This window comes from Eptatretus burgeri, chromosome 15, assembly GCF_056783735.1.
Source record: "Eptatretus burgeri isolate ZD-2024b chromosome 15, Ebu_testis_v1, whole genome shotgun sequence".
Classification (NCBI taxonomy): domain Eukaryota; kingdom Metazoa; phylum Chordata; class Myxini; order Myxiniformes; family Myxinidae; genus Eptatretus; species Eptatretus burgeri.
The window spans coordinates 43,757,470-43,784,363 of record NC_140975.1 but is presented as its reverse complement, the minus strand read 5'-3'; the positions used below and the strand labels follow the sequence as shown (position 1 = coordinate 43,784,363).

General features: G+C 44.6%; 2 protein-coding genes and 1 long non-coding RNA gene across 13 annotated transcripts in view; 1 reads left to right on the top strand and 2 right to left on the bottom strand.

Annotated features, from left to right (window-relative positions):
• IFT38 (intraflagellar transport 38) overlaps nt 1-8,451 on the bottom strand; it is a 119,598-nt gene extending 111,147 nt beyond the window's left edge. For 2 of the 7 annotated variants that reach the window (XM_085858254.1, XM_085858255.1), the window contains exons 1-2: nt 2,369-2,512; nt 1,109-1,220 (exon numbers count right to left, since the gene is read on the bottom strand). In XM_085858254.1, the coding sequence (XP_085714380.1) occupies nt 1,109-1,220; nt 2,369-2,390 (134 nt within the window). In that variant the 5' untranslated portion in view covers nt 2,391-2,512. Of the gene's footprint in view, nt 1-1,108; nt 1,221-2,063; nt 2,126-2,244; nt 2,264-2,368; nt 2,513-8,325 lie in introns of those variants that run through there. The other 5 variants (XM_085858251.1, XM_085858252.1, XM_085858250.1 and 2 more) reach the window with 5 other exon arrangements.
• Nucleotides 8,452-8,511: 60 nt separating this feature from the next.
• GCGR (glucagon receptor) overlaps nt 8,512-26,894 on the top strand; it is a 38,243-nt gene continuing 19,860 nt past the window's right edge. For 2 of the 5 annotated variants that reach the window (XM_085858245.1, XM_085858243.1), the window contains exons 1-8: nt 8,512-8,646; nt 9,327-9,420; nt 17,042-17,149; nt 19,539-19,672; nt 19,779-19,885; nt 23,527-23,671; nt 23,826-23,985; nt 24,713-24,773. In XM_085858245.1, the coding sequence (XP_085714371.1) occupies nt 8,533-8,646; nt 9,327-9,420; nt 17,042-17,149; nt 19,539-19,672; nt 19,779-19,885; nt 23,527-23,671; nt 23,826-23,985; nt 24,713-24,773 (923 nt within the window). In that variant the 5' untranslated portion in view covers nt 8,512-8,532. Of the gene's footprint in view, nt 8,647-9,326; nt 9,421-17,041; nt 17,150-19,538; nt 19,673-19,778; nt 19,886-23,526; nt 23,672-23,825; nt 23,986-24,712; nt 24,774-26,894 lie in introns of those variants that run through there. The other 3 variants (XM_085858244.1, XM_085858246.1, XM_085858247.1) reach the window with 3 other exon arrangements.
• LOC147012070 (uncharacterized) lies at nt 10,972-25,110 on the bottom strand. Its single transcript, XR_015051985.1, has 3 exons — nt 24,290-25,110; nt 14,544-14,656; nt 10,972-12,349 (listed from the first exon to the last, which is right to left on the bottom strand). It is a non-coding gene; the product is annotated as an uncharacterized LOC147012070 (long non-coding RNA).

The window sequence follows — 26,894 nt, the reverse complement described above, 5'->3', positions numbered from 1 at the left end:
GAGGGGGAGAGAGAGGGGGAGAGAGAGAGGGGGAGAGAGAGAGGGGAGAGAGAGAGGGGGAGAGAGAGAGGGGGAGAGAGAGAGAGGGGGAGAGAGAGAGGGAGAGAGAGAGGGGGAGAGAGAGGGGGCGTCACAATTCAAGAGAGGGGAGAGAGGAGGGAGAGTTATATAGATTATCTATCTATAAGTCTAGATAGGCGAGAGAGAGGGGCGTCACAATTCAAGAGAGGGGGAGAGAGGGGGGCGAGAGAGAGAGAGGGGGCGTCACAATTCTTCTTCTTCTTCGTTTGATATGACGTCACAATTGATGCTGGGGACCTGAGTATGTTTCCCAGGTATTTCCCAAGTTATGGCCATTTATGATACGGTTGGTCCGATCTAAATGAAACAATGCCACAATCCAGTCGTCGTTTACGAGAGCGAAGGAACGAAGCTGCACATACTGGCACGCACCTTCGGGCACGCACCTACGGGCCTGCACTAGTAATTTTAATGAATGGGAAAAAAGTTTTTTGGAATATAAATTGAGGTGGGGGGGAGGGAGGGGTGGAGGTATGAACAAATATGGACAGCACATTCACCTTTGGATGAGACCCTATCACAGTCTATACACAAGTATGTATACAATCACCAATCTATACCCAAGTTACCTACAAGTCCTGCCAATATACATGTGCATGTACCCCATTATCCCCTAATTTTCGAGGTACCTATCTAATTCGAGTTTAAACCTATCGACAGTTATTTTTTCTGGCTTCCTTTCCTGGCAGACCATTCAATGTATTCACTCGTCTCTGAGTGAAAGACACCTGCCTTACTACCTTCTTCTATTGAGTCTGTGCTTCCACTGTCATTACCTCAAAATTAAATGTACAAATTATTGAAATCTCAAAATCCATATCAGTTTTCATTTCACGCCCCCTTTCATCGGAGGAATGCGGTGAGGATAAAGTCATCGGTGAATGAAGTCGGTGGGGCTTGTCTTTCCATTCACAATCCTCTGCACTGCTCTCTAAATCCCAAGGCTCATGTCTGCATACGGTGCGCATCCATCACCCATCGATCACCCACTTCCCCATCACTTGAGAATACTCAAGTAAAAACCTACCGAGCGACAAACCAGTGCAGGATTTCAGCAACCAAAGGGAAGTTTGGCTGGCGGAAGCTCTCTATGGAGATCAGCCGTGGATAGCCGAGAACACGCATCATTTCAGTGAAATCTGGCACACACAGGGAAAGAGGGCACTGAAGCATATGAGGAAAGCCATTCATAGAAGGGGCCATATATTTATTACATACACAAACATAGTGAATATTTGGCCCCTTTCCTTGGTACTCAATACTTGATGTCCCTCTCCTGCCCTCACATTTTTTTCAATGCATGATCTAAGCTCATGTGAGAGTGATGTAACAGAGGGTAATGATGCAACACAATGACAGTAACGGAATAAACGGCTGAGAAAACGAGGGAGAGAGAGGGAGAGAGAGAGAGAGAGGGAGAGGGAGAGGGAGAGGGAGAGAGAGAGAGAGAGAGAGAGAGAGAGAGAGAGAGAGAGAGAGAACCTGCAAATGAAAGAGGGCTGGGTTAAGTGGGGTTAATGGAGGTAGAAAATACAGCGGGAAGAGATGGGGGATAACATGAGATTCTGGTCGAGCACCGCTTTGCTAAAAGCCATGGAGGGAAAAGTGCTTGAACTGTCTCCAGAAAAAGTTCCACCAAAGGGAGAAGAAGAGTTCCGTACTGCAACCCCATCCTTGTGATCCAGTTGAGGTGTGGGGAAAGCCTGGATCTTGGGGGTTTAAACCAAGATTGGTGGACGGGGGTTAATGCTGGTGGAATGAGTATACGTACTGGAGGAGCCGAGCTGGAGAGACAAGAGAGTAGAGAGGGAGCTAGACCGGAGGAGAGGCGGCAAAAAAATGAAGATAGGTTCCTCCTGTCTTCTCTAAACCTCTCGTCAGTTCTCTAACCTCCATTTTATTTCAACTGCTCACCTTTTCAACTAACTTCCCACACAAGTGCAAACGTAATATGTAGATAGATACTCGATGCACCGTCTCACCTCACTGAACAAATAATCATGGGAAGGTAATCCCGTCTTGTATTGACTCTCCAAATGCAAACCTTCACACATGGTCATTGAAAGTATCACAAGAAGTAAAAAAAAATCATTCGGACTTAGATGTTTATAAAGAAGAAGGGGGAAAAAAACGACGTGAATATCGCTCGGATAAAACTCTCACATAATGACGTTCTTGAACCGCTTAAACTGCAACAACGTTGATTCTAAATCTTCATTCTCTCACTCTATAAGCCTTAACCGGAGGCATTTCGTTTTAAAACCATTATTCGGTGACAGGCACTCACTGCGGAGATCACGGAACGACATGGCGGACGGGCGTCATAGCAACCAAGAGAGAAAACGGCGATCTACGCTTCTTCTTCTTCTTCGTTCGCTTCAAATTTGCCTGCCTCTTCTTCTTCTTTATATTTCCGATCCTCTTCTTCAATACAGTATCATGGACAGCATGAATAATCAATATTTGGAGGGAAATTTTTTTTCTACATTTTCTTATAATGTCAAATAACCTTTATCAGCAACTTGAGTTTTATTTATGCTTTTGGTGTTAAATTCGTTTCCAAAACTCGAAGTTTCCTTAATTTGCACATTCCCCATGATGTAGATTTCGTTGCAGCACTTTGTGCTTTGATGTTTGTAGAAACGATCAATAACTTCATCCCGGTGATCGTGTCCCCTGTGCTGCAGATCCTGCGCCTTCGCTCCATTGCTGTGTGTGTCGTACTCTTTATCCGACTTGGTCACGGCGCTGGTGCTGCATTGCGGAGCACGCACGCTTCGAGGTGGACGTTTTTATACAGACGAGGATAGATGGCCCACGTTAAACTGATTTCTCTCTTTCGGTGCCGTTTGAGAGACTTTTTTGAAATTCGAACCATGAAAAAGACAACAAACATCTTGATCCCTCGAAGACTAATATGGTCTCACTCCCTGTAGTGTGACTTCTGTTCTGGGCTCTGGCACCCTGTGGACTCACTCCCTGTGGACTCACTCCCTGTGGACTCACTCCCTGTGGACTCACTCCCTGTGGACTCACTCCCTGTGGACTCACGCCCTGTGGACTCACTCCCTGTGGACTCACTCCTTGTGGACTCACTCCTTGTGGACTCACTCCTTGTGGACTCACTCCCTGTGGACTCACTCCCTGTGGACTCACTCCCTGTGGACTCACTCCCTGTGGACTCACTCCCTGTGGACTCACACCCTGTGGACTCACTCCTTGTGGACTCACTCCCTGTGGACTCACGCCCTGTGGACTCACTCCCTGTGGACTCACTCCTTGTGGACTCACTCCTTGTGGACTCACTCCTTGTGGACTCACTCCTTGTGGACTCACTCCCTGTGGACTCACGCCCTGTGGACTCACTCCCTGTGGACTCACTCCCTGTGGACTCACTCCCTGTGGACTCACTCCCTGTGGACTCACTCCCTGTGGACTCACGCCCTGTGGACTCACTCCCTGTGGACTCACTCCTTGTGGACTCACTCCTTGTGGACTCACTCCTTGTGGACTCACTCCCTGTGGACTCACTCCCTGTGGACTCACTCCCTGTGGACTCACTCCCTGTGGACTCACTCCCTGTGGACTCACACCCTGTGGACTCACTCCTTGTGGACTCACTCCCTGTGGACTCACGCCCTGTGGACTCACTCCCTGTGGACTCACTCCTTGTGGACTCACTCCTTGTGGACTCACTCCTTGTGGACTCACTCCTTGTGGACTCACTCCCTGTGGACTCACGCCCTGTGGACTCACTCCCTGTGGACTCACTCCCTGTGGACTCACTCCCTGTGGACTCACACCCTGTGGACTCACTCCTTGTGGACTCACTCCCTGTGGACTCACGCCCTGTGGACTCACTCCCTGTGGACTCACTCCTTGTGGACTCACTCCTTGTGGACTCACTCCTTGTGGACTCACTCCTTGTGGACTCACTCCTTGTGGACTCACTCCTTGTGGACTCACTCCTTGTGGACTCACTCCTTGTGGACTCACTCCTTGTGGACTCACTCCCTGTGGACTCACTCCCTGTGGACTCACTCCTTGTGGACTCACTCCTTGTGGACTCACTCCCTGTGGACTCACTCCTTGTGGACTCACTCCCTGTGGTCTCGCTCCTTGTGGACTCACTCCCTGTGGACTCACTCCTTGTGGACTCACTCCTTGTGGACTCACTCCCTGTGGACTCACTCCTTGTGGACTCACTCCCTGTGGTCTCGCTCCTTGTGGACTCACTCCCTGTGGTCTCGCTCCTTGTGGACTCACGCCCTGTGGACTCACTCCTTGTGGACTCACTCCTTGTGGACTCACTCCTTGTGGACTCACTCCCTGTGGTCTCGCTCCTTGTGGACTCACTCCCTGTGGTCTCGCTCCTTGTGGACTCACGCCCTGTGGACTCACGCCCTGTGGACTCACTCCCTGTGGACTCACTCCCTGTGGACTCACTCCCTGTGGACTCACTCCTTGTGGACTCACTCCTTGTGGACTCACTCCCTATGGACTCACTCCCTGTGGTCTCGCTCCTTGTGGACTCACTCCCTGTGGACTCACTCCTTGTGGACTCACTCCCTGTGGTCTCGCTCCTTGTGGACTCACGCCCTGTGGACTCACTCCTTGTGGACTCACTCCCTGTGGACTCGCTCTCTGTGGACTCACTCCCTGTGGACTCACTCCTTGTGGACTCACTCCTTGTGGACTCACTCCCTGTGGACTCACTCCCTGTGGACTCACTCCTTGTGGACTCACTCCTTGTGGACTCACTCCCTGTGGACTCACTCCTTGTGGACTCACTCCCTGTGGTCTCGCTCCTTGTGGACTCACTCCCTGTGGACTCACTCCTTGTGGACTCACTCCTTGTGGACTCACTCCCTGTGGACTCACTCCTTGTGGACTCACTCCCTGTGGTCTCGCTCCTTGTGGACTCACTCCCTGTGGTCTCGCTCCTTGTGGACTCACGCCCTGTGGACTCACTCCTTGTGGACTCACTCCTTGTGGACTCACTCCCTGTGGTCTCGCTCCTTGTGGACTCACTCCCTGTGGTCTCGCTCCTTGTGGACTCACGCCCTGTGGACTCACGCCCTGTGGACTCACGCCCTGTGGACTCACTCCCTGTGGACTCACTCCCTGTGGACTCACTCCTTGTGGACTCACTCCTTGTGGACTCACTCCCTATGGACTCACTCCCTGTGGTCTCGCTCCTTGTGGACTCACTCCCTGTGGACTCACTCCTTGTGGACTCACTCCCTGTGGTCTCGCTCCTTGTGGACTCACGCCCTGTGGACTCACTCCTTGTGGACTCACTCCCTGTGGACTCGCTCTCTGTGGACTCACTCCCTGTGGTCTCGCTCCTTGTTGTCTTGCTTCATCTGGTTTCACTCCCTGTGTATGACTTCTGTTCTGGCACCCTGTGGACTCATACCCTGTGGACTCACTCCCTGTGTATTCGCTCCATGTGCTCTTGCTTTGAATCCTCTGTCCCTCCAAGTCTCCTATGCAGTTGTTCCAGAAAATCTATCCTTTCAAAACTCTCCCAATCCAGGTTCAACGCTCACCTCCATTCCTTTGTTCCTCTCTTTCGTCCTGCTTGTGGGACCTCCTCCCTTATTCTGTTCAAACGCAATCTTCCCTCCAGGGCTTCAAGCTGGTGAGGCACCATCTAACCCCCAATGCTATTTTCTACCCCCATTAACCCTTCACAATTAAAGCTCTCATCCATCCATCCATTGGGACCATACTCTGTGCAGAGCATTGGTGCTGCCTCAGCAGTCTCTTTGGCTATTGGGCACAATCCTGGACGAGTCGCCGCTCCAACACAGGATACCAGCAAGCTGGTGCTCATTTTGCCGATCTCGGAAGGATGACAGGCCGAGTCAACCCCACCTGGTATTAATTCATCAGCTGAGTGGGATTTGAACTCAGGATCCGAGGATCCCAAGCTCACCACCCAAACCATAAAGCCAACACCAGGCATAAAAAGCTCTCATACTCACAGGTTACTACTTTCCACCCTCACCGGTAGGTGACATGGGTGGTCGCTCGACGAAGACGAATTTGAAATATGTAGATAAGAGAACACATCAGATGGCATTTTTGCCGTTCGTTGTTCCAAATAGGAATATGACGAGCAACTGTCCATTCATCATTTGTGTTCGATTCCTTAACCCTACGTTAGGGAATCCCAACGCGAACGTTGGGATGAAAGAATATAGTAATATAATTGCATACTAGTCATACAGTTTTTGGCGGATCGGGCTGAAATTGTTTGACAAAGAGGTTGATTATAGTGCGCATAAAAGTGCGGAAGCCGATTTTTGATTTTCAAAAAATATAAAAATATTTTTCGGATTTTTTCAAAAATTTCAAAGTCCCGTTGCTAGGCAACGGTGGCGTCCATAGCAACGGTGCTCAAAGGCATACAACTAGATCCTGGTATGAACCTCCCTGTCAAGTTTCATTAAAATCGGTTGACTCCTCTGGCCTCCAGAGCTGTCCATTACATACAAACAGACAGAAAACCTGAGAATAAGAGTTGTCTAGCGACCACCCAAAATATATATATATATATATATATATATATATATATATATATATATATATATATATATATATATATATATATATATATATATATATATATATATATACACACACACATATATATGAGGCCCCGTGAGGAGGAGTGATGTAAGCGACATTTTTTAATGATATGATGATGATAAGCTCGGATGATCGGGTAAGGGTTAAAATAGTGCTATATGGCATTAACTCCAAAATGGCCGATGTGTTCCTTACATCACTCCTCGCACCGCCTCATATATATATGTATATATATATATATATATATATATATATATATATATATATATATATATATATATATATATATATATATATATATATATATATATATATATATATATATATATATATATATATATATATATATATATATCGTTTTTGGCCCTATCTCTTAATGGTAAAAATTACTTTATAAATTCTTGGATCCAGATCTGGATCTAGATCTTCACCAAAATCGAATCGATTTGTCCTTGTCATACACCCAACCCGACCACCAAATTTCATCCGAATTTGTCCATAACTTTTTGAAATATCATGTTCACAGACAGACAAACAAACAAGAAAGACATCGTCCAGAACATGATACTTGCGAAATCCCTAAAACAAATTTGACCTTAAAAATAATTGATTGTTTTATTCAATAACCGATTATACAAATCATCTTCGAATTTGAAGTCAATTAATATGAATATCGACGATTTTATAAACGTGGTCTATGTTGAACTTTTGGCCTATGTGGACCTCACAAATAATTAGTGGTTGAATTCAGTGAGCTCATATTCAAATTTCAAGTCATTTGGATAAAAATCGAGGATTTTATAAATTACACCTAAATTGTTGACCTTTGGCCACAATTGACATTTTGGCCTATGTTGACCATAACAATCATTGGTGGTTGAATTCAATGACCTGATTATGCAAATCCTCTTTAAATTTAAAGTCAAGCGGATGGAAATTGAGGATTTTATAAATATCACCAAAGTTATTGACCTTTGTCCTATGTTGACCTTTTGACCTCAAAATCAATAGGCTTATTGCTTTTGACAAACTCCACCAGGTGGTGAAATTTCGTGAAGATCAGTTTAAAATTGTCACCTGTAGGCGATTGACAAATAGACAAACAAACAGAATAACACGTGCGACCAACTAATATACTCTACTTGAAAAATCTTCGATTTTTGCAAGTAACAAACAAACAAACAGGAGTGAAAACATAACCTTCGTCCACATAGGGAGGTGGAGATAAAGAACAGTGGAAATAGAGAGGGAGGGGGCACGGAACACACCAAAACAGCAAAGCAGATTTGTGGGGGTAGAGGGAACACATTCATATTCTTTCATCAATAATTCAGTGATTCATTAACTCCCTTATATTTGTTATGTCCACCTGTGGTCCCGCTGTCTGCAGTCGGTCATGTTACTTTCCTGCTCTTCCATGAAGAGCCTATACGTTGTACACAATAAAGCAACAGGATTACATGACCATCATCCACTAACTCACATATGTCACCTTTTTCCCCATTAATTTCTGAGGACAGCGAGTTATAAACGAGGCCAGTTTACAAGACAAGTTTACAACCTGTAGACTGTCGTGAATATTGTAATCGTACGATGACCAATGAGCAGACCATCATGTATCTGAGCAGTAGTCAATAACAAGCTCACCTTGCTGGCATCCATTTGTTGCTTGTTCCAGATAAGAATGGGAGGAGAAACTTGAACGCACAAACGCAAGGGTAAGAGGGAGGGAGAGTAATTAATGGAGGAGTGTGCAAGACGGAGACAGGAGGTGGCTGAGCTCGAATGCTGGGGAGACTTTGAGTCTCACGGAGCGGGTTGAACGGAGAATCCTGCTCAGGATCTCGGGACGTAATGCCTACAATCTTCTGGGCAGGAAATTTCCCCCAAAGTGCCATGGAGTCTGGAGTTTGTCCTCGGGATTCACTGCTTGCATTTCATCTCCTGATACTCGCAACACTATTGGCGGTACGAGATAAGTCTCATTTTTTTTTCCAACACACACACACACTGTGAATTGAAATTCGTTGTCCCATTTCTGAAAAATACAACCTTGGTCACTCCATACAATCTGCCGGAGAATTACCTTTTGACTCAGAAACTGTGTAACATATTCCACGTAGGTGTACTTGGTATGGTTGGAGGAACGACGCATTGCATGAGATCTTGCATAACATTCCGACGAGGTGCCATGAACTTCATCAAATACCACAGGACTGTCATGTATTTACTAGCGAGTATATACGGAGTACATGATGACTATGGTCTTTATAAAGTGCTGCTTGATCCATTACAAACTCTGAAAAAGCACTTCAGAGCTGACTACAACTTTCATAGTAAAGTACAGCTGGTCATCGATTAACCAATATTGTCACTAGATTGTACCAAGTGAACTTTTTCGGGCGTCATTTGGAGTGGCCTTGAGTTTGTAGATTCTTTGAATGAGTAATTGTGATACATAAACAGGTAGCGATGAAATATCCCATTGAACCTCATGAGATGCAGATGTATATCCAGATGGCATCAAAGCCATCAATTAAAAATATTTATTTGATCATTCAGAATCAGAACCTTTTGTCGCAGATTAGGTGAACCTAGAAGATCTAGCTGATTGATTCCTGTCCCACTCCCACTCCTCGTTCCCCTAGAGCGGCCAGGCGGACATGGACGTGATAATCACCAAATGGAAGATGTACAAAGAACAGTGTCTCAAACGTTTTCAAGCTCTGCAGCCGGCACAAGGTAGCGGGGTGGTGAGGGTTGACCCACACATTATGTGTGTTGTGTTTAATTTCAGTCGGGATTTGGCAAATGAGTAACGAAAGTTTGAAAGTGCATTTGCCTTGCAAGTTAAATATGAACTTTGCTACACTTTCGTACAACTTCTTTGCAACGGAATTACTGAATAAATAGATGCACAGAAACACATTAGATCATTTTTATCCTTCGATTCATCTCGAGTTCTAAGCTGCACTCATGTAATTTTTTCTTTTTTTTTAAAAGAAGTTCCATCGAGACCTTTCTTTGTCTAGAAATCTGGTGCCACCCAGGTGAACAATTGGCCCAGGTAAAATCTGATGCCAACTCGGTGAACAATTGATGTCGGTGACATCAGGTACCGCCCTTGAGGTGAATAACTGCACCCCACGTGAAATCTCGTGGAATCCGAGTGGAACGATTGATCCAGGTGAAATCTGGTGTAAGCCAGGTGAACAATCCATTGTACAGCCACAAACTCGGGGCTCCAAATGAAAATCTGACATCCTGAAGTGTTCTCTCCGAGACATCTATGGACAATGAATGGTGTCATGGAAATATATTTTGGGGGGGCAGTTGGAAGGATTTTGCTTCATTAATTTATTCATTCAAACACAAATAAATGCAATGAGATCAAACGAGATTGGACGCAGCGACATGTTGCTCCGGCGCGTGCTCCCATACCTGACCTTACCTGAGATCGAATGGCACTCAGTAGAGGGCATACCTCCGCCAGGCTGAACAGTTTGCGTTTTGTATCCCATTGATAGGCTGGATCGGGATCCGGACCTCCAAAATCTAATTGGATTGTTCTTGTCATCTACACAACCTGCCCACCAAGTTTCATATTAATCCGTCCACAACTTTTTGAAACATCATGCCATATATCATTTCTGGTCCCATCTCTCAATGGTGAAGAATCACCGAAAAATATTTGTGTGCGGATTCAGATGTTCACCAAAATCTAATCAATTTGTCTGCGTCATACAATCAACCTGCCCACCAAGTTTTGTCCGAATCAGTCCATAACCTTTTGAGATATCATGTTACATGTTGTTTTTGGACCGATCACTTAAAAATGAAGAATCGCGTAAAAACTTCTAGTATCCGGATTTTCACCAAAATCTAATCATTTCATCCTCATCACACACCCAAACTCTCCAACCAAATTTTGTTCGCATATCCATCCATTGGGACCATACTCTGTGCAGAGCGTTGGTGCTGCCTTAGCAGTCTCCTTGGCTATTGGATACAATCCTGGACTGGTCGCCACTCCGACACAGGATACCAGCATGCTGGCAGTCATTTTGCCGATCTCGGAAGGACGACAGGCAGAGTCAACCCCACCTGGTATTAATCCAACATCCAAGGGGGGATTTGAACTTAGGATCCTAGGATCCCAAGCGCACCACCCTGACCATAAAGCCAACAGCAGACATTTCGTCCATATATGTTCACAACTTTTTGAGATATCCTGACAGACAGACAGATGGGTGAAAACATAACCACCACCCACCTTCAGTGGCGGAGGTAATAATGGAACAACAATTGACTGTATGTGCAAATATGCAAATATCGTGGAAATCCTGACCGCCACCCCTTTACCATGCCCCTGCTGCATATACCAAAGTTGTTAGCAATAGACTGTTCACACAACATTAAGCATCATATTCATCCATCCATTGGGACATCAGTGCTGCATACAGAGCATCAGTGCTGCCACAGCAGTCTCCTGGGCTATTTGGCACAATCTTGGACAGGCCACCACCCACCACTCCAACACAAGATACTCAAATGGCTTAATCATCCCAGCAAGCTGGTACTTATTTTGCCAACATTGGAAGGATGACAGGCAGAGTCAACCCCACCTGGTATTAATTCAAGGGAGGAGAGTGGGATTTCAACTCAGGACCTGAGGATCCCAAGCCCATCACCCGAACCATTAAGCCAACACCATGCATACAAGCATCATATGTTGCATGTAAAACCTATTCAATTGAACATGCAGACTGATCATATGAACTGCAATGACATAAGTGGACAATGGACAAATGAACAGATACACAGTAGTAGTCGGCTCTCCCTTGGTATTGAGGATAATTTTCGTCCATGATTGTTTTATCTGTGAGGCAGCAGATGGCCAATGAGGCTGATCTGGGATCGGCAAACTCTACCACAATTCGGGCACGTGTTTCCAAGCGGTATGGGTGGCCCTGGGTTGTTGTTGATGGCCACGATATGCTGTTTCTGCCGCACATGTTTTTCCTCCTCCAGTTGTTGTCGTAGTCTTTGGAAGTACTGAGATCCTTATAGCAAAGTCTTCCTCCATCTGAGGTGGTCCTGAGCAATAGTCTCCCAGGAGTTGATGTCGATGTTACATTTCATGTCGGCTTTGCCTTGAGGACATCCTTGAGACGTTTTCTCTCCCCTCCCCTTGAATAAGCTGGGTGGATAACAGAGTCTGGACTTCAGCAGTCTGGGCTGTGAGTCAGACATTTGGGTGATGTGCTTGGCCCAGAGGAGTTGATTTCAGACAATCACCACATCGATGCTTGTAATGCCTGCTTGCGAAAGGACGTTATTGTTCGTGTGCGTGTCTTCCCACTCGATTCAGAGGGTCGCCCATAGGCAATGTTGATGGTACTTCTCCAGCATTTTGAGGCGTCTCCTTTATGGTACCAACATTTCAGCTCCCTGCAGTCGGGTGTGAATCATGACTGCTTGATAAACCATGAGCTTAGTTTCAGGTCTGATGTCATGATCTTTGAACACCCATTTCTTCAGGCGACCGAAAGCTGCACTTGCACACATCTAAGACGTTGATGGATTTATTCTTATGTAGTAACCTTCTGTGCGGGAAGGCTGCCAAGGTACAGGAAATGCTCGACGTTCTCCAGAGCCTCACTGTTCGAATCTGAAATGATGGAGATCGAGAATGTTCATTGGGAGCTTTTTGCGATACACATTATATCGGATTAGAACCTGGAATTCTAACATTGTGAGCTTAATGCTTAGATGGGAGTTCCAAAGAAGACAATCCAAATGATGTGGTTGGAACTTCTTTAAAAAAGAAGAAACAATCGATGACCCCACTATGAACCAGCAGGGGGTGCAGAATATGATTGACATGGTAGGGACACTTTTTACGAAGCTCCTGTCTGCAAACTGTGAACTACAAAGTGATTTATCCGCACGATAAGGCTGTCCAAGATATCACATGCTGGCACCGACAGGAGGTTGGTTCCGGTGGGCATTCCAAAAGTTCAAGTAACCCAAACTCTCTTATTCTTCAACACATAAGTTGATGTGATTTGGAAGGATTATTTTTTAGCAATCCGACATGCTCGTGTAATCAAAAAGAAAAGCATTCTGCATTTTTTGGACTGTTGCAAACACCTCATTCCAAGAAACATTTTTGGTAGTACTGTAGTTGGGAGATGTAACAAAGCTTTGCATTCATATACTGTTTGTCAATTTTACCCTCGTAATGTCTGAATGTGAATGTGGTTTGTGGAAGGTCTTCATAAGGGTAGAAGGACCGTTCTCAGAATGAATGAGGATTTGTACTGCGTAGCAAATTTTAACAATTGGAAAACCGTTTCAGACATAACCAACCCCACAGTTGTTGTTCGGCATACCTGGTTTAACTCCATCAGACAATCACCTCCTTCGTATTTCAGCAGTACCAGCATTCTGTTAAGAGTATTGCATATGTGTGAGAGAGAGAGAGAGAGAGAGAGAGAGAGAGGGAGAGAGAGAGAGGGAGGGAGAGGGGGGGGAGAGAGAGGGAGAGAGAGAGAGAGAGAGAGAGGGAGAGAGAGGGAGAGAGCGAGGGAGAGGGGGGGGAGAGAGAGAGACGGAGAGAGGAAGAGAGAGAGGAAGAGAGAGAGAGAGAGAGAGACGGAGAGAGGAAGAGAGAGAGGAAGAGAGAGAGGAAGAGAGAGAGGAAGAGAGAGAGGAAGAGAGAGAGGAAGAGAGAGAGGAAGAGAGAGAGGAAGAGAGAGAGGAAGAGAGAGAGAGGAAGAGAGAGAGGAAGAGGGAGAGGAAGAGGGAGAGGAAGAGGGAGAGGAAGAGGGAGAGGAAGAGGGAGAGGAAGAGGGAGAGGGAGAGGGAGAGGGAGAGGGAGAGAGGGGGAGAGAGAGGGAGAGAGAGAGGGAGAGGGGGGGAGAGAGAGAGACGGAGAGAGGAAGAGAGAGAGGAAGAGAGAGAGGAAGAGAGAGAGGAAGAGAGAGAGGAAGAGGGAGAGGAAGAGGGAGAGGAAGAGGGAGAGGAAGAGGGAGAGGAAGAGGGAGAGGAAGAGGGAGAGGAGAGAGGGAGAGGGAGAGGGAGAGGGAGAGGGAGAGGGAGAGGAAGAGGGAGAGGAAGAGGGAGAGGGAGATGGAGAGGGAGAGGGAGAGGGAGAGGAGAGGGAGAGGGAGAGAGAGAGGGAGAGAGGAGAGAGGGAGAGAGGGAGAGAGAGAGAGAGAGAGGGAGAGAGGGGAGAGAGGAGAGAGAGAGAGAGAGAGAGAGAGAGAGAGAGAGAGAGAGAGAGAGAGAGAGAGAGAGAGAGAGAGAGAGAGAGAGAGAGAGAGAGAGAGAGAGAGAGAGAGAGAGAGAGAGAGAGAGAGAGAGAGAGAGAGAGAGAGAGAGAGAGAGAGAGAGAGAGAGAGAGAGAGAGAGAGAGAGAGAGAGAGAGACAGAGAGAGAGAGAGAGAGAGAGAGAGAGAGAGAGAGAGAGAGAGAGAGAGAGAGAGAGAGAGAGACACACAGAGAGACACAGAGAGAGAGAGAGAGAGAGAGAGAGAGAGAGAGAGAGAGAGAGAGAGAGAGAGAGAGAGAGAGAGAGAGAGAGAGATAGAGGGAGAGAGAGAGAGAGAGAGAGAGAGAGAGAGATAGAGAGAGACACACACACAGCAGTTTCGAACTGTTTTGCAATCCAGTTTGTTGTTTTCTGATTAAGACCACTGTACTATATCCATTCACGTACCATGCGCTGTACAGTATCAGTTCTGACGAAGTAGTTTCTTGGCTAAGGGTTAAAATCCTGGATGGGTTGCCATACCAATGCAGAATACTTGACTGAGGGTGTAGGGATTTATAGTCTGTCCAGGGTGCCGGTGATAGTTCACCTTATCTTCGTCAAGGACAGCGTGGGCTCTTTAACGTCCCTCAACTAGTGCTGGCAGATGGGACACCCGGTTTAAAATCCATCCGATGGACACGCACACAACGTTGCCTCGCCCTGCAAGGAAAACACCAGGATGACAGTTTATAGCTGGGTCAATTAGAAACCGAGGTGACACAGCTCAGAGGCGAGTGTGCATCCCTCCATGCAATCCTGTCAAACCCAATATACTATACCACAACTGTATTGGAAAACTTACACTGCAAGCTGGGTTAGAGCTTTGAATTTGAGGAGAGGTGTGTTTCAAGGATTAGTTGTGGGTTTGTTTGTATACAAAGTCAAGGCTCGTGGGAGAGCGAGAACACTGAACAGATAAAGACGCAACAGAACAAAACGAACAGCAGACAGAGTAGGAGGGGTTGGGGACAACCAACAGCAGGACCGAGGGACACAGTAGATGGAGACAAAGAAACAAGGGATGTGGGAAAGAACGAGGGGTAGGGGAGGAATGGGAGGATGCAGGGGGTGTACAAGATGGATACAGAAGCAAACTCTCAGGAAGGAAAAACTGGAAATTTAGAAAGAGGTGGGCTTGGGATGTCGGAGCGTTTGGTTAAAGGAGGTGAAAAAACGATCATGGTTTTGGATGGGGGTGATCTGAGATGGTGATGAACAGCTGTATCGAAGACCGAGAAGAAGAATGAGATCAAAGATAATGTGAAAGTTGGTTCCTTCGGTGAGAAAAAGAGGAACAAATGAGTGGAGGTGAGCAGTGATTCTGGATTTAGGTAGTTTCACCTGAAGGGGGTTGTTGGTGGACCTTGTCACCACGTGCACCTTGAAGAAACCTGGGGTGGGGGTGGGGAGGGGGGCAAAGCACGGACAAGGCAGAAGGTTCACGATCAGAAAGGAGGCAATCGAAGACAGACCACCGACCTCTCTGTGATGGCGAAGTGATAGTCCCATCGACTTGGCTTCATTGCAGGAGATTCCAATCATATTAAAGACCTTGGTTTCCACGGCATCAAGCTGAACAAGATGTGAGACAGGGGCAATAACCCAAAGGGTAGTGCAGTAGTCCATCAAGCAGCATAGGAAAGCCTTGGAGGTGGATCGGAGTTCAGGTGTGCCAAGAAAGGACTTTGTACGAGGATGCCCAGTCAGCGGCTGGCTTTGGAGGCCAATTTTGAAATGTAGTTTGCCTAAGAAAGATCATGGCTGACAATGATAACCAAGAGTTTGAGTGACTGAACTTCCTCAAGAGGATTGTTGAGAAAGTAGACTCACCTTTGAGTTGTTTCACCCACGAACAAGCTATATATTGTTACCTGGTGCTTCATAAGCAGGGAGTTGCATCAAAGAGTATGCCATGGATCTTAAGCCACAAATACCATTCACTTGTATCGGTGAAATATCCTATGATGACCTTCTCATAGAGGAGGCTATACCCCTGTCCAAACTCCAAAAATAGGACCACGGGTACTGATGCTCACCTGAATCAGGAGCAACAGTCAATGACGTCATAAAATGTCAACATTTTGGAAGTCCTCTCGTTGCTGAGAGCCTCACAACCAATCAATTGCATCTCGCCTCACACAGCCAATCAGCGTTTTATGCCTGATTTCAACCCGTTAATGAGCGCAGATTTTGATGCGGTCAATACACCTTCGTTAGGCATCAGATGTGAAGCTTGTGGCCAAGTTTCATCAAAATGGTGTGTTTGGTTCAAGCGATAATGACTGAAGTGTTTACAGACTCACTGACCGACTCACTGACTCACCTGCGGACGCTGCTCGATCGCATCAGCTCACCCGACTGAAGTCCAGGTTGAGCTAAGAATGCTGTTTCCAATAGATGAGATATTCTTGCCAAATAACCCTACAGATGCTGTTCTTCTTTCACATGTATGCAGCACATGGATATGGGTAGCGTCATTCACTTCGGGTGTAGCTGATCCACCGATGCAGTGCCTCCTGTGAGTTAGAGCAGGAATGTGGAATTTGCCCAGGCTCCCAGAGATAGCTCGGCTATTCTTCACGAAGGACACCGTGAGATATTTAACATCTCCCAACTAATGCTGGCAGACGTAATGCCTGCTCATTTGAACGTCCATCTGAGGGATGGCGCACACATCGATGAATCACCCTGCATGCAAAACACCAGAGTGAGTTTATAGCTGGGCCAAGACTCAAACCCATGCTTGACAGCTTTGAGGAGAGAGTGCATATGTCTAGGCTATCCTCCCAGCTGGTTGCTGCCAGTAATAGGGCCTTAAGATACGACACACTCATGTCTCACTCACATGGGATACAAACAGCATCCACATCCAGATGATGAACAGCTTGTTGCTTCTGTAGACTCACAAACTGATACAAAATCCCTAGGGACTGAAAAGCCAAGAGCAACTGCATCAGAGCAATGCAGAATATCCCTTTATCTAAATGTTTACAGCTTTTGTAATCATTTGACGTGGAACATATTGTTGGTTTGTCGTTTATACAGGCCTGGTCTGTCAACGCTCTTTTGACAGCTTCGCATGCTGGCCTGACACGCCAGCCGGGGCCCTGGCAAATGTGTCTTGCCCTTTTTACCTTCCGTGGAAAGAACTCGGTGAGATCCCATCACACACCAACCTAACTGGGGTGGTGACAATTTCATTAACTACATTTTTGGAATAAATAAATAAAAATCATAAATTCCATAACAATGAAGGATGGGGTGGAGTCAGTGGCAAATTGGGAAAAACAATTGCATTAAAGTCTTGTTTGTAAATTATTCGTTTCATATATGATGTGCAAATTATTGTTCTAAGTCCAGGGAGATTCCACAATAACGTGGGATGAGATAAAACGGTGGATTTGGATTTGGACAGAACCACAAAATTGTAACAGGACAAATAAAAAATGATTGGGCAAACCATATTTCAAAGTTGGCCTCCTGGGCATCCTCCGTCATGCAAAGTCCTTTCCTTGGCACACCTGAACTCCTATCCACCTACAAGGCCTTCATCCGCAGCTTGATTGAGTACTGCCCCCCCCCCCCCTCTGGGCTTGCTCCCCTGCCTCACATCTTGCTCAGCTTGACAGCATGGAAACCAAGGCCTTCAAGATTATTGAAATCTCCCACGATGATGCTGAGTCAATAGGCTTATCACTTCGCCACCTCAGATCGGTTGGTGGTCTCTCTGTCTTCCACCGCCTCCTTTCTGGTCTTGCACCCGCTGCTTTTTCCATGCTTTGTCCCACCCCCCCCCGCCCCCCATATTTATGCAGAGTTCACATGCTCCATCATCAACATTTCACCTAACTGCTCACCTCCACTAATTTGTTCCTCTTTTTCCCCACCTGTGGAATCAACTTCCACATCTTCTTCAATCTCATTCTTCCTTCCAAGTCTTCAAGACAGCTGTTCACCGCCTTCTCAGATCATCCCCAATCCAAAACCATGATCTTTTCTACCCTCATTAACCCAATCTGAATCCCTCCTCCTTCCAATTTAACAGTTTTCCCTTAGAGTTTTCTTCTGTATACATCTTGTCCACCCCATGCATACTCTGTGTCCAACTTGTCCACCCCATGCATGCGTGTTTTGTGTCCTGTTTTTGCCTGTTACGTCCTGATCGGTTCAGTGTACTAGCTCTTCCATGAGCCTCGACTATGTATTAAAAAAAATGGACAATGCCCCACACATCACACAGAAGCGGTCTCTGCACAAGACAGTTGAATCATGTCCAAATACCATAACACCCTCTGCATCGTGTCTTCCTCACCTGCTCTAATGAACAAAGTGGACCTCACTTGGGTAACCATTTCATACAAGGATATTCTCCATAATTTTCATGGAATGCCCAATCATATAAAGGATCGGTACAAGATGAAGTTAAGAGTTATCTATTTGGGATAATCATGTGGGAGGAGAGGCTAAATTGAGAAAATAAAAATTGAGAAAAAGAATGCAAGAGGATTCTATAAGAAGGGGAAAGGAGGGTGGTCGTGTAGGAGGAATGGGGAGAGGAAAGAAAGGAGGTTGGGAGGTGATCGCCATAAAGGGAGGAGAAGGAAGAAAACTGTGTGGAGTACACAAAGGAGGGTGAATGGGTCAAAACGTTTTCCATATACAACAAGAGCGAGAATTGCTTTGCGATACATATCCCCTATCGATGTGATATTTTCTAAGTCCAAAAAGGGCATAACTCCGTGAAAACTTGACGAAATGCCCTGAAACTCGAACTTGTTCTGGAACTTATCATAATAAAGCTACGTACCAAGTTTCAGTTGAATATGTTAAAGGGTATGGGAAAAGGGTCTGAAAAACCACAGGTGGGATGGATGGACGGACAGACGGACAGCAAACCTATAGTGCCCTCTGGTGAAACCAGTCGGGGACGAATAAATATATGGTTCCAAAGTAGTTCAGCAATTCACAGGCAGTGTTTGGATGCAATATTTATCTGAATAAGTAGACAATGGGCTTCTGTCATTACTGATGAGAATACATGGTATTTAATGATAATAAACTTTTCTACATAACCTCTGGATTTTCTTAACCATCCAACCCAACTCTTCTCCTGACCGATAACACCCCCCCCCACCCTCCTCCGGATTCCCTACAAAAACTCCAAGAGCCTGACTACATCGAGACCCTTCTCCCACCCTTCAATGGAAATTGCATCTGTACGTTTCCGCTATGATGCATCTGTATGATCTCGTCCTATTGTATGTTTTCCCTTTGCCCGCATTTTGTATGTTGACCCTTTGCCTGCTGTCTTCTGCTTTTCCATGAGACTCTGATATCTGATACCTGCATTAAAAAGTTATTTACAACTGCACCATCCTCCCGTAACCCTCCAGTAATCCATCTTTTTCCGAACACCATCGTATCATTTCTCATTTCAGGTTTGACAAATCAAGTTGACAGATCTCATCCAACATAGATAAGTTTAATTTGGGAACAAGTTGATTGATAGATAGTTACCTCGGTTGTTTTGTCATCCCATAAGTGTGTCTGGCAGTGCAGAATGGTTTTGTTTACCGGCAATGCGGGAACGATGGTCATTGGATGAGAACGAATGGAAGCACAATCTGGCGGAATAGCAGCGAGTGTGACAAACCCACACACTGGGCACTTGCTCAGGTAAATCAGCAACACTCGAAGCAGTTCACCAGCTAGCTCAAACCAGAATGCCAGAGGTCCACCTCAAAGCAACAAATCTGTTGGATGTGGTATGCGTTGCTTGCAGAAACATGAGCAACAGCAGCTGGATGATTTACGCTTGCTATACATGGTGGGCTATTCACTCTCGCTGTGTGCACTACTATTGGCCCTCCTAATTCTGCTTACCTTCAGGTACTGCAACCCAAGCAGCCCATCATGAAAAACACACACACAAAAAAAATCATTTGGCAAAATCAAACACTTGTTTCCTATGAATTATTTAATTTCCCAGCACATGAATACCATTTTAAATGAGTTCCAAAGTCCAACACTCAAGTACCCTTCATCAAGACCTCTCTACCTGTACCAAACATCAAAGACATTATCAACACTAAAGAGTTCATCGAACACATTACCCACACTGTCTTGCGAAACAAGGACACGGGCGGGGTCTACAAGTGGCAAATTTGATTGGTTGCGATGATGTAAAATGCCATAATATTTTGCCCAAGTACTTCTAAACTGAAGGGTTTTGAAAGTGCCAAAGAGGCAATTTGTGTTCTCGTGTTCAATCATATGATTCAACTGAAACAAAATCAAGATCTTAAAGATTGTGAAAAAGATTTTAGGACGTTTGCCGCCGTTGATACAGCATCTTTTACACCACCTTATTTAACACGTTACATCAGTTCTTCGTGCCTATCGTTTGTGTCCTTGAAACACCCTTAAAAACATTGTTTCCTGTTTGGAATGATTTTCAGTTTTGTTTGACTGTCCGACAGACAGACATTAATACAATTACCTCACTCCTCTTTGTGCATGCATGAACAGGATGGATTCAGAATCAAAGAAAAGTAAAACTACAGGTTCGTATTCCGATTCCTGCTCCAATTTGTGTTCAAAATATAACATTCAATTGAAATATAGTTGTTCCTCGATCATAAACCAACGTTTGTAGACAGAAGGACACACAGACAGACAGACAGACAGACAGACAGACAGACAGACAAGAGTGAAGCAATTGCTTAATCCCACTTTTCGCTTTGCGTGTGCAGGGTAATAAACTAGGAGGCAGTAAGGAGCATCCTAGACCTTCTATCTGTCCCTTGACGTTGGCTCCTAACCCAACATTTTTGGTATTCAGAACTATGTCCAGCACTCGGTCTTCAGGTGGGAACAAGGTTTTCAGTACTTTTGTAGTAACGAGCAAAATTACCCGTCCCCAGTGACAGGAAAAGTTTAAGTTAATCTTTCAATTTAAATTACTTCATCGACTTTTAAAAAGGTTAATTGTGTTGCACTCCTGGTTTCACTCAGAGCCAAAGCTCTGAACTACTTATACCTCCCACCACGAAATGGTGGTGCAACATCGGGTGAGGGAGGTTGGATTTGTCTAAGAAAAGGACAAAATGTAGCTATTTTTAATTGTGTGTTACTTCATGAAGATCTGTATTAAATGTACTTTAATTCAGATGTTCATGTTGATTTGGGATGAACCATGGTGGAGAGACACCATGGTTCGCATTGTATAAAAGAATGGAATGTTTTTTATTTTCGTGTTACAAGGCTCATGGAGGAGTTTGTCCATGTATTTAACTCACTGTTTACCCACAATACAGGTGGGTGTCAAAAGTTCAATTCATATAATTAATTGAATAATTCATAATTATATAAAAAATTCCCCACACCCAATATTTGTCCAAGTCTCCCTCTATTTTGTCCTTCAACCCTGCTGTTGGTGTTTCCCCACTCTCGTTCTGCCGTTCCTTTTGTTCTATTGCGTCCTGATCCTTTCAGTGTTCTCGCTCTTCCATGAGCCTTGACCTTGTATACCAAAAAATAAATATAAACAGGAAAAAGAGCAATCGGAGATTGCAGACCCTCACAAGGACTTGTTTTGTGTGGTGTTTGTGTAGTTTTGTGTGGTGGATTTTGTGTGGTGTTTGTGTACTGGTGTGTTACATAATGATAATAAACATAATGTAATTAATAAGAGACATAATTAGAACTGCCACTTTATATAACTGCTGGCAGTGATGACCGGGTACCAAGACGTCCTGCTTTGATGCAACCCCACTTTGATCGAACACTTGACCCTGACCCATGAAGTTTATTATTATGCAATTTAATTCAGAATGGGATTAAAATAAATTCAATCCAAATCTAATGGAAGACCAAATAGGTACAGTCCTGCATTGGAGTAATCAGAAGGAACCCGAACAAGCAAAAATCAAAGATGAAGTCATCAGGAGGAACTTGGATAGGATTCGGATTTCAGCTGCTACTCCTCCACCCTCAAACCCGTCCAGGCACAGCCAAGTGAGCCTTATTCAAAAAAAAAAAATCAAAAAGAATCCAGATTCAAAAATTTAAATAATCCTGGCTGCTAGACCATGTGTCTGATCAGGTTGAAATTTAAAACATATATTCTCCATCCCGAATAGATCATAATTGTTAAGTTTCACGTCCATTGAGGAAGCAGTTCAAGAGAGAGAATTTCTTTTAAGATCTTCACTCAATCCAATATGGCTGCCAGATCATGTGACATCAATTATTCGGGAATACTCTGGTATCCCCAAGGCTTAGGGAACATTTGTGTCCAGCCATTCTGGAGAAGATTTATTGGTTTTAGGGTAAATCCAATATAGCTGCCAAACCATGTGACCTATGACATCATGTGTATAAACCTTTTGTTCCTCATGGATAGGCGGTCATAAGTGTAAAGTTCTGCCTCGATCTGTTCAGCCATTTCAGAGAAGATTGTTGGTTTTTTAAAGAAAAACAATGTGGCTTCCGAATCACATGACCGATGGCATCATCAACTTTTTTTTCTGTGGACCATTTTATCCCTAGATGATCCTCAAAAATGTTCATACTGATCGGATGTAATGTTCTACATATGCAATTATGATGTCATAAGGAAGGCACCGATGACATCATTTTTAAAAATCACACTTAGTCACCATGAGGAGTACTTGCTGTGTGTCAAGTTTCAATTTTTTCCTTGGTGCGGTTTCAAAGATACAGAGGTCCAAAGTTTCCATTTTTCCAACATGGCTGCCACACCACATGACCTATGACGTCATAATTATCATTAAAACATTCTACATGAGTAGTTGTTCCAATGGTGAAAATTTCATCTCAATCCGACAAGCGGTTGCAGAGACTAACACTTAAGTTCTGTGTGGACAAACAACCAAAGAGACCCCCCTCTCCTCTGGCGAGGGTGATTAAGTTATAAGCACGACCATGACACATCCAATAACCACATACTTCAGAAACAGAGTTACACTCACTATGCCCATTACAGTGCATGCACGATTTGTACACCACGAAATTGTCAGCCGATGTGGGTGATAGCAGAATGAAGTGGCCATTTCCACTGACTGAACACTATACACGTGGCAATGCAAGATTTCACCCTTGGTCAGCGAACTCGTGTATCGATAATACCAGTCCTAAAATTTTTTAAAAGAAGAGGATTTTACTTGCCATCTTGCTGATCTTGCAGCTTGGATTGCACATGTGCATTTGCCTTGAATTTGCTTCCCCTTTGCCTCATCTTGCTGAGCACTTGCATCAAGCAAGTTTGGTTTTATATACATACTGTACTGTACATGGATGATTATGTGCAGGACAAGGAAATTAGGTGACGCTATATTTCACATGAATTGCAAGGACATTAGGAGACTATAAACAACAGTATGCAGGATTTGAACATGGGACCCCTGCTTCATGAATCAAGTGCTCAGGTGGGAACACTAAACAGACCAATGAATCCAAAGAAAGCATTTTTTGTACAAACAAGACAAGGTCTGTCTCTCCCATCCTAGACGGCTCCACTGCACTCGAAACTGCATCCATGGGAACCTCTTCCTATCATTACTACTGCGGGCATTTGTGACATTGGTCCGAGACAGCCTACTCAACTCACATTATGGACGAGAGTTTTCTGAGCTACAGGAGTGGACACACGCGGTTAGTCCAGCTTAAACACACACGCAGCACTGGATTCCTTAGGATTCGCTTTGTGCAGTCAGTGTTTGTTAGCCTGTGATGTATTTATGATGAAAAGAAAAAAGATTCTCATTACAGTACATATTATGGCTAATACAAACATCACCTTCTGCAGGGTTTGTCAGGCTGCAGAATTGCTCAAACCTGTGCTCAGTATTGTGCAATGGCAAACTACTTCTGGTTACTTGTGGAAGGACTATACTTGCTCTCATTACTCATCTCTACTGCACCTTCGGAGGCTTCACACTTTCGCTATTACCTCGCCTTGGGTTGGGGTGAGTTAATGCATGACCATGTGTGGATGAGGAATGTCCATAAGCAGGGAAAAACAACCTAATGAATGGACATCAAACATTCATCTCAAAGAGAAAAATCAGATAAACAACAAAAAGCAGACTTAACTTTAGAATGACAAAAGGGGAAATTGGAGATCTCAGAATTCCTTTTTACCTGGAGAGTTTGCAAGGTGTAAACTTTCTACGTGCCTTCCATTTCAATTTGATAATATCCAGTAAGAAAAATGCTTGTTTGGTGGGGTTTGTCTGTTCATGCGTAAAAACCTCTAAAAGGAGATCTCACCTTTGCATCCTGGAGTATAGCAAGTCGAGATAGGGGTGCACCAAATCAGGGAAAAGCTTGCTTGAGATGCACATGATTCCTCATTGGCACAGCAACTTAGGCAAGGTCCTATAACAAACAAAAACTACCATGATACAATTACAAACATCCTTCCATTTAGTCTATCCCTTTTGCTTCCTTCTACCTGCACTTTAGAAAAACCCATTGTTGGCTTTCGATTTTGAAGTTTTGTTTAACGACAAAAGCCAACTGACTCACAGAGGAGCATTTCAGGTTGGGTAATGTGGCTTTCTGTCATGGTTGAGTGATAAAATGAGGTGGGTTTGAACCTGTGCTCTTGTGATAATCACAGGGGAATTCCACCAGAGTTAACGCAACACCTTAAGTTATTAACTTAGAGGTATAGTGATGTCGTGTGTGCAGGGACGCCTCTACTGTTTGTCATTCCGTGGGTGATACTGAGGCATGTCAAGGACAACAAGAGGCAAGTTTTCTCCGTTTGTTAAATTTACATTCATGGTGGGAAAAAAATATCAACATTTCTTCCATCATAGTAAATCATGAGAGGACACACTGTTTGACTTTACGCATAAATTGAATGCAGTTTGTCAAAGGTTGTTTTTAATTCCAGGGTTTCCCAAAATGATGTGCAACTTTTTATTAATTACAATATTTTGTATTGGTCGATTTTGTTGGTTCTTGTCAAATAATACACAAGATTAGTTAATTTTTTGTTTATAATAGCGAAAAAATTATTCAACAAGCATTAAAGGCCCAGTCACACCTTGACGTTTTAGCCAACGTATGCCGATTTTTGAATTTTTTTTTCTAAAACGCTGGCACACGTTGAATAAGTTATGGATAAGTTTTGATAACATTGAGAGCACGCTGAAAAACACTGCCATACGTCGTTGTACGTTGGCTTTAAACATTATACTTTTCGGTTGTCCTCAAATTTTTTCATGCTTGAAATTTCACGACGTATGCCGGCGTATGACTCACACGTTCCGCTACGCTGGCCACAAGTTGTATGCACGGTCTGCGATCGTTGACAGACGTCAACACATGCTACTTGTAAGTTAATCATAAGTTGAGACACGCCGAGGTAATGTTTAGCGTACCCGAAACTTATTTCTAACCTATGATTAACGTGTTGTTGGCACGTTACGCGATCGTTGCCACACATCGACAGACGTTACTTTTAAGTTACTCATAGGCTGAAAGACGTCGGTATAATGGATCGTCCTTGCGTCAGCGTCCACGGCCACGGCCAGGACACTTATTTGCAGCATTCTTCAAACTTTTCTTCGGCATGACGAGGATGTTCACACTTCGATGTCGAGCTTGGCTATGATTCCAATTGTCCATCGGCAGCGTCTATTTAAAATAGTCGAGTTTGAGCGTTTTAACACGTTCAGAAGGAACGCTTCAAATTTCCAAACCCCAGCGTCAAAAAACAAAGGCGAGTGACAGCAATTTAAATCGTTCATTGTAAACAATGAAAATAGCTGAGTGGTACCGTTTAAAAGTCGTTGAGTGTAAAAAAAATCCAATTGTTGAGCGCTAGCATCTACTTTCAATAGTGGAGTTGCAGCCATTTAAATCGTTGAGTATATCATTTAAATCGTTAAATCGTTAAACGCAAAGACGATCCATCATAACCCACACCCTCCCCCTCACACTCACCTACTACTGCCAACATGAACAAACTACTACTAATACTAATACTAATACTAATACTGATACTGATACTGTTACTGCTGACATGGACATCGACTCAAAATGAACTCGAAAACACTGTTGGGTTCCCCTTTTATGAGCAGCATTTTTATATACCAATTCCCAAAACCGCTGGGAACACGTCTTTATATGGCAGTTGTAAGCTAGAAACACGTTAATTTTTTTTTTGTCGACCGGAAGACGTCATTGGAATATGTCTACATACGTCGATGTGTGTTGGGACTACGTAAAGAATTGGTTCAAAGCACGTCAAACATAAGTAAGAAATAAGTTTCGCGTAAAAAAGACATTACCGCGACGTGTTTCGACTTATGAGTAGCTTATAAGTAGCCTTTGTGGACGTGTGTAAGCGTCCACATATCGTGTGTAAAACTTATCCCCATCGCATGCGGAACGTGTGTCATACGCCGAGTACGTCGTAAAATTTTGAACATGTTTAAAATTTCTTGACGTACTCTACTTACTACGACGTATGATAGCGTACTTTAGCGTTGTACTCACGCATACCAAACTTACTCATACCGTATTTGACGTGCCCCAACGTTTTAGACACATTTTTCTTAGGTCGGCATACGCTGGCAAGATCGCCAAGGTGTGACCACGATGTTGTCACTTCCATTTCTACGGCAGTTATGATTCGAATCGTTGTGCGTCAGCCTTTTAATAGGCTACGTCACGACATCGTCAGCGATGCGTGCAACGCGCTATGCCGAAGTTAGACTATCGTTGGGCATCGGTTGTGTAGGCCGACAACAGGTCAGCATTCGTTGGTATAAGTTATCTATAACACAACGAAACGTTCTGTGTCCGTTACCAATGCGTTATACATAAGACCAAGTCGCTATGAATACGTCCGAATCTTTAA